Here is a 7,474-nt window from a genome sequence, read left to right on the forward strand (position 1 = left end):
ACAATAACATAAATCAAAGGCACAACTGTGCAAAAGGAAAACAGAAACTAAAGGGGAATGCTCTCCCTATCATCCCCTAACCCGGGAGGGGACCCTGCCTACTCGGCAGACTAACCGCGCTGAAAAGTGCGAGCCCACACTCGAACCCGGGCCACTGACCAGCCCCTAACTGGGAGCCCTAGCGCAAAACAAAAGGAGAACAAAACCAAACAAAACAGCAAAGAACTTAGCTTATCCAGCAGAGCTTCCACCACACTGTGTTGCTCCGTCGCTGTCCAACATGGAACTGCAGAGAATCATTGACCAGCACAGGAGTAACCGTTAGCCCTGCTTAAATAGCAGCAGAGCTACTTAACACCAGGTGCTGACTGACATTAATCTTGTCACTACCACACATTTCAGCTCCAGGAGAGGTAGGAATGCAACTAAACCCTGGTTTGGCCTGACAGCAAGGTGGGAACCTCAGGACAGCTGCAACAGTACCTCCCCTTCTAGGAGGGGCCCCAGGACCCTCAAGATCAGGACGATCAGGGTTTGATCTGTGAAATTTTTTGACTCGACGGGAGTCCAAAATGTGACTTATTACCAACTGCTCCTCCCCATACGTTAGCACAGGAGCCGGGGGTGGAGGGTCATTCCCAGGATCGATGAATCTTTTGAGCAGAGATTTGTGGAAAACATTGTTAATTTTCATCGCCCTGGGAATTTCTAACCGGAAGGCCACCGCGTTAGTCTTCTCAATTATTTTAAACGGACTGATAAATCGCGGGCCCAGTTTAGCGGACTATTGTTTGAGTTTTATATTTCTGGTAGACAACCAGACCAAGTCTCCAACACGGAATTCCGCCCCTCTGGGCGGTGACTGTTAGCAACTCGCTTTCTCCGCTGAACTGCTCGCCGTAACTATCTCTGGATCTCGGCCATAATAGGCCCAGAAGAATCCAGCTGCCCCGGTGCCGGAGCCGTAGCAACACACTTCTTCAATTTCTGAACCCTCTCAGGATCCATCTTAAAACCCTCTTGGGTATAATCTTTGAGCGTCAGTCTCTCAGGAGGGGATATGCGGCTCCTGGGGAACTCGTGGTCAGGGAGGAGTTTAATTGCACAATCCCCCTGTCGGAGCGGTGGCAATCTGTCTGCCCCTCTAGGGAATACACATTAGAGAGGTCAGCGATGACTTCCGGCAGCTCTTCTGCCTGAATAGAAGCTCGATCGACCGAAATGCAACCAGACAAACACCTAGGGCTTTATTTAACAATGCCCCCCTTCTCCCAGTCTACCACCGGGTTATGTAGACGTAGCCAAGGCAGCCCCAAGACTACTTGCGAAGGGAGGGATTCTATGATATATAATGTTATAATCTCCATGTGGAACAGCCCAATTTTTAAACTGACGTTAGGCACACAAAACCTCAGACTTCTCTGCGATAGCGGAGCGGCATCAATGGCAGATACTGGGATGGGAGACTCCAGAGCCTTCATTTCTAAGCCTAAACGTCTGACCGTCTCCCAATGTATTAAATTAATACTAGCTCCACAATCCAGAAGGACTCTTATGGGGTTGCCCACACTATCAGACAGGATCTCAGCAGGAAGCACCAGTCTGGAGGGTGATATCCAGGCAATTTGATGGCCTAGAGGGGTCCCCTCAATAATCTCCCAGTCATCAAGTCCTGGCTGGCAATTATGACGGGGACAACACTGAGCCATGTGACCAATGCGGTTACAAGAAAAGCAACAACCTTTACACTGTACTTTGTTCCCATTCCTAGCCCTGGCAGCCAGAGACCCCAACTGCATGGGCTGCTCCACCTCTGCTGATAAGAAGCCAGAATCTGTGGAGAGTTCCTGATGTCTCTCCCTGATCCGTCTCCCAGCTTTGATAGCCAGACACATAGCCTCATCAAGACTGCGGGGTACTGGATAACCTACCAGTACATTCTTGATTTTGTTGGATAGACCCCAATGGAACTGGCTCTTTAAAGCAGGGTCATTCCACTGTGTTTCTGCTGCCCAACGTCGAAACCCAGCACAATAATCTTCGACAGAGGAGTCTCCCTGTCGTAAACGTCTGATATTCCCGTCAGCCACCGATATCTTGTCTGGGTCGTCATAGATTAGACCCAATGCAGCAAAAAAGTCATCCACTGAGTCCAAGTCCTCAGACGTTGGGGGTAATGAAAAAGCCCATGCCTGTGGCACCCCCTGCAGTCTGGACATGACAATGCCCACCTTCTGGGCATCGTCCCCTGAAGACACTGGACGCAGTCTAAAGTAGAGCTTACAGGCATCCCTAAAGGATCCGAATTTCTGCCTGTCCCCAGAAAAACGGTCGGGTAGCTCAATTTTTGGTTCCTTGCTGGGAACCTGCAGCGCAGTTTGTCGCTGTTTTATCTCAGCGAGCTCCGCAGCCAGCGTGCCAAGCTGGTGCGACAAAACCTCAAGGGGATTCATAGTAACAGCACAGAATCTCCCTGAGTAGGTAAGGGCTGGTCAATCTGTTGCGTTCACGAACGTGCAACCACAATAACATAAATCAAAGGCACAACTGTGCAAAAGGAAAACAGAAACTAAAGGGGAATGCTCTCCCTATCGTCCCCTAACCCGGGAGGGGACCCTGCCTACTCGGCAGACTAACCGCGCTGAAAAGTGCGAGCCCACACTCGAACCTGGGGCACTGACCAGTCCCTAACTGGGAGCCCTAGCGCAAAACAAAAGGAGAACAAAACCAAACAAAACAGCAAAGAACTTAGCTTATCCAGCAGAGCTTCCACTGTGTTGCTCCGTCACTGTCCAACATGGAACTGCAGAGAATCATTGACCAGCACAGGAGTAACCGTTAGCCCTGCTTAAATAGCAGCAGAGCTACTTAACACCAGGTGCTGACTGACATTAATCTTGTCACTACCACACCTCTCAGCTCCAGGAGAGGTAGGAATGCAACTAAACCCTGGTTTGGCCTGACAGCAAGGTGGGAACCTCAGGACGGCTGTAACAGAAATATAGTGGGGGCCCATGTTGAACATTTGCACCCGGGCCCATGAGCCTGTAGCTACGGTTCTGGATGTGGCCCTATTACTCTGTGTATCTGTGACCCCCTTACCTGTATATTAGGATGGGGACAATGAAGTCGGAGGTGTTTGGGTTCAGATCTGCATCTACCAGCCTTTTCATCATAGCTATGTAGTTATCCGTCCAGGTCACCTCCTCACCGACGGGGATGAAGTTTCCTGTAAAGAGTCAAGTACACAGTAGGTGAATATGTCCTGGTTATGTTCTTAGTCCAGGCTGTGGGTTAAAGTGAAAAGATATAACTCCCAAATGTATACGGGAAAGAGAAACAACATAAGATACCCCACTGATACTATGAGTAAGAACTTTTGCATGGGTACAATAAAAGGCTCTTGGATTTTGAAAGCTACCTAAGCCTTCTATGTGTGTGGACTTTGGAACAAGTCTGATTAGGCATATGCCAACCTATACTATGGAATTATCCTGTGCTACCTTTCCCTATATCTATATATATAAAATTGAATGTATGTCTGTCTGCGTGCGTGCGTGTCTGCGTGTCTGCGTGTCTGTTTGTCCTTTATGCGCTACTACACCATTCATCCGATCGCCATGAAACTTTGGGAAGTTGTTAAGTACACTCCTGGGAAGATTATAGGCATAGTACAAATATCCTACGATAAATGGCGCGCGAGCGTCGTCGAAAGTTACGCCCCCCCCACGTAGATCGAATAAGTAAGCCACCTGCTATTGTGATGTCATCACTGATGTCATCAACATCGAACGCCCTTGAACATGCCCCAACATGTTCTATAAAGCTGCATTGTGATGTCATTAAGGCTCTATTATGACACGTACAGCTTGGAACCACTAGAGCACGCCAGCCAATTACCATTGGAGTTGGAAGTGGGTAAACAAGTACTAGGATATCTTCCTAAGAAGCCACAGCAGCCGGATAAATTGTATGTTCCACCCAACGGCTATTTTATTCAGCCCGCAAGGGGGAAGCAGCGGCCTACAAAATCTAATTCTCTCATTTCCTGATGTCATAGATAGATAGATAGATAGATAGATAGATAGACTGTATGCAATAACCCTGATAGATAGATAGATAGATAGATAGATAGATAGATAGATAGATAGACTGTATGCAATGACACGTACAGCTTGAAACCATAAATACTAGAGCACGCCAGCCATTTACAGTCAGTCTCCATTGGAGTTGGAAGTGGGCAAACATGTACTAGGCCAGTGATGGCGAACCTTTTAGGGACCGAGTGCCCAAACTACAACCCAAAACCCACTTATGTATCGCAAAGTGCCAACACGTCAGGGGGCGGGGCTTATCACAACGTATGATTTTACCCCCGTCGTTCTAAAAAGGACAAGGCTGTTTCAGAATAGACCAGGTGCAGATTCTGACTGCTTTTTGGACGCGGAAATACTGCAGAATGTCCTCAGCGGAGATTTCTGTGGAAAATTCTGCAGCATTTCCGCATCTAAAAAGCAGTCAAAATCTGCACCCGGTCTATTCTGAAAGAGCCCTGCCCATTTCTGCCACATGTACACATACCCCAGCGGTAATAGTGACACCTTCACCCCAGCGATAATAGTGACATCCCACAGCAGTAATAATAGTGACACTCCCCCCATTAGTAATAAGAGTGACATACCCCAGCGGTCCCCCAGCAGTAATAATGCCCGCTCCCCCCCCCCAGCGGTTCCCCCAGCAGTCATAATACCCCCCCCCCCAGTGGTCCACCAGCAGTCACAATGCCACCCCCAGCTGTCCGCCAGCAATAATAATGCCCCCCTCCCCCGAAGTGGTTCCCCCAGCAGTCATAATGGCTCCCCCCCAGCGGTTCTCCTGGCAGTCATCATGCCCCCCTTCCCCCACAGAGATTTTCTTGGCAGTCACCATGCCCCCTCCCCCCAACGATTCTCCCAGCAGTCATGCCTCCGCTCCCCCGCCAGCGATTCTCCCAGCAGTCAGAATGTCTCCCATCCCCCCCCAGCGATTCTCCCAGCAGTCAGAATGTCTCCGATCCCCCCCCCAGCGATTCTCCCAGCAGTCAGAATGTCTCCCATCCCCCCCAGCGATTATCCCAGCAGTCAGAATGTCTCCCATCCCCCCCCAGCAATTCTCCCAGCAGTAAGAATGTCTCCCCCCCCCCCAGCAATTCTCCCAGCAGTAAGAATGTCTCCCCCCCCCCAGCGATTCTCACACAACGGCTATTTTATTCAGCCTGGAAGGTGGAAGCAGCGGCCTACAAAACCTCAGTGGTCGCTGCTGCCGTCATCTAGATATATAAAAACGAAGTATGTATGTATGTCTGTCTTCGCAGCAACGTGCGACGGGTAAGCTAGTATTCTATAAATGACAAGATCTCCACTTCTGATAAGGAAATTCTGAATTTCTATTTTAGATATTGTTTTCTCATCAAATGGCTCTCTGTATTCATCATTTATACCTGTGGTCAATAGTTCCTCCATGTACCATCACCAAATCCTATCCTTGTCACCTCTATCATATAATGCATTGCAGGGTGTAATAAGGTAAACTTTACAATTCTGTACTCATATTAATGTCTTTAGTGTTTACTCACCCAGTTGAGCATAAATTTCTGCTCTCTGAAAGCTGTCCATGGTAGAGAAGCCCCTGTTGTCCACGATGGTGATGTTCTCGGTGAGCTTGTAGGCTTTCCTTATCATAGTCTTGGCTCCCTCAGTCCGAATGTGTCCAGGCTCAACATGTTCTATGAATTCTTCTCCATCGTCAATGATATACTTACAGGAGTTAATGAAGGAGGATTTCCCATGACCGGTGAGACCGAAAAGCTGCAGGAGAACCCGGTTGTATCCCAGATTGCCGTGAGGCCCATCATCCAGGCTGAAGTTAAGAATATATTGTCGCAGCTCAGCGTTGTCCATTTCTTATCGGCAGTTTTCTCTTCTTCCCTCTTGTCTTTATGTTCAGTGTCTTTGGCTATAAGGCATCAGCTTTCAGCCACGTACTTGTTTATGCCTTTACAGCTGAAATACTTTCACTTTTATATTCAACAAGGGCGTTTATAGGAAGCTGAAAACACATTTTTCAACAATAGCAACACTTCATAAATCTGGCCAGTTTTCAGCGTCTGAGTGATCCTTTTACTTGCATACACTGGGATTGTAAGGAGTGTGGACTGGACACTCGCCATTTTGCAGTATTTTGTACTGCAGTTCTATCCTTTTTTAATGGTTACCTAATTATTTTAAAGGATTGACTAGTTATCTGAACATCTGATTGGTAGTTTAAATGCGTTTGCATTGTACATGCTGTAGATATATACAGGACTGTGCAAAAATAGCAGATGTCTGATTGGCTTCAAATGTATTCTGCAGCAGGACAACAACCCCTTAACATCCAGCAAACATCATTAAGAAAGAAAACACACAAAATCAGGCTAATAACGGCACATCAGAGAGCTGCACGAAAAACCTTCTTCCCTAAATGAATGTGGGTGAGAACAAATAACTCACCTGGTGTCCCTGAGGGATCCAACAAATACATTTTGGTACTCCCCCCCCCCCCCCCCCACCACCACAAGTACACCCAACAGTCAAGAAAGCTCTACAATCATCTTGAAGCAGAATGTGCTCAGGGGGCCTCACCAAATTCATATTAGAAATGTAGCAGGAAAATGCCACTTACTTGGTTGGGGGAGGAGATGTGCATCGCACATCTAAACCACCTTAGAATCCATGTGAGATTGTAATAAACTCCAGGTGATACCAGTTCTTCACATACAAGAGTATACCAGACTATACTAAGTCTTTCAGGCTGTACTGTACAGAAATGAATGGACACACTTCAGCTGTCCTCTTGCAGCCTCTGGCTGTTAAGTGACGCCCCATGGCATATTACTTAGCACGCCCTGACCATGTTGCTTGTTATGCGCCCTCTTGTGTTAGAAACAGTAGCAGTGGGTCAGCCCATGCTGGATAAACGTTCTGAGATAGGTTTCAATTTTCCAGTGGCAGTATTATGCCACATGATTTACCAGTCATACGGGCATAGGTTCAGCTCAAACATTTGTCCACAGAATGCTACCTTCACCTAAAGAATGCTCTGCTCATGCCACACAACTTGTCCATTCAGTGCTGCAACACCCTCAACCCCACTACCTTGCTACATCGGGAAAAGGAGGTGATGGGGGGATAATCATCTGATAGTTTTCCTTTCAGCTAGATACACATGACTATGCACAAGCTAATGGCCCAGGAAACGGGATTCAGTCATGTTGCTGATCAGTCATTAGACAGCCTTAATTTGCACTCTTTGTGGATGGATTGTATAAACAGATCATGGGAGAGATCCTTGTATTGTCCCCTTATGTATTTATACAGAGTTATTTGATCGCCCCTTAGCCGATTTTTTTCCGGGTAAATAATCCTGATTTTCATAGCCTCTCTGGGTATTCCAG

The 7,474-nt window shown here is 47.5% G+C and overlaps 1 protein-coding gene across 3 annotated transcripts in view; it reads right to left on the reverse strand.

The window, feature by feature from the left end:
- Nucleotides 1-6,754, reverse strand: part of LOC136577249 (uncharacterized) — a 31,876-nt gene extending 25,122 nt beyond the window's left edge. The window contains exons 1-3 of one of the 3 annotated variants that reach the window (XM_066577074.1): nt 6,703-6,754; nt 5,615-5,994; nt 3,103-3,229 (exon numbers count right to left, since the gene is read on the reverse strand). In XM_066577074.1, coding sequence (XP_066433171.1) covers nt 3,103-3,229; nt 5,615-5,939 — 452 coding nt within the window. In that variant the 5' untranslated portion in view covers nt 5,940-5,994; nt 6,703-6,754. Of the gene's footprint in view, nt 1-3,102; nt 3,230-5,614; nt 6,028-6,702 lie in introns of those variants that run through there. The other 2 variants (XM_066577075.1, XM_066577073.1) reach the window with 2 other exon arrangements.
- Between the last annotated feature and the right edge of the window lie 720 nt (nt 6,755-7,474).

The sequence above is a fragment of the Eleutherodactylus coqui genome, chromosome 8 (assembly GCF_035609145.1).
Source record: "Eleutherodactylus coqui strain aEleCoq1 chromosome 8, aEleCoq1.hap1, whole genome shotgun sequence".
Taxonomy (NCBI): domain Eukaryota; kingdom Metazoa; phylum Chordata; class Amphibia; order Anura; family Eleutherodactylidae; genus Eleutherodactylus; species Eleutherodactylus coqui.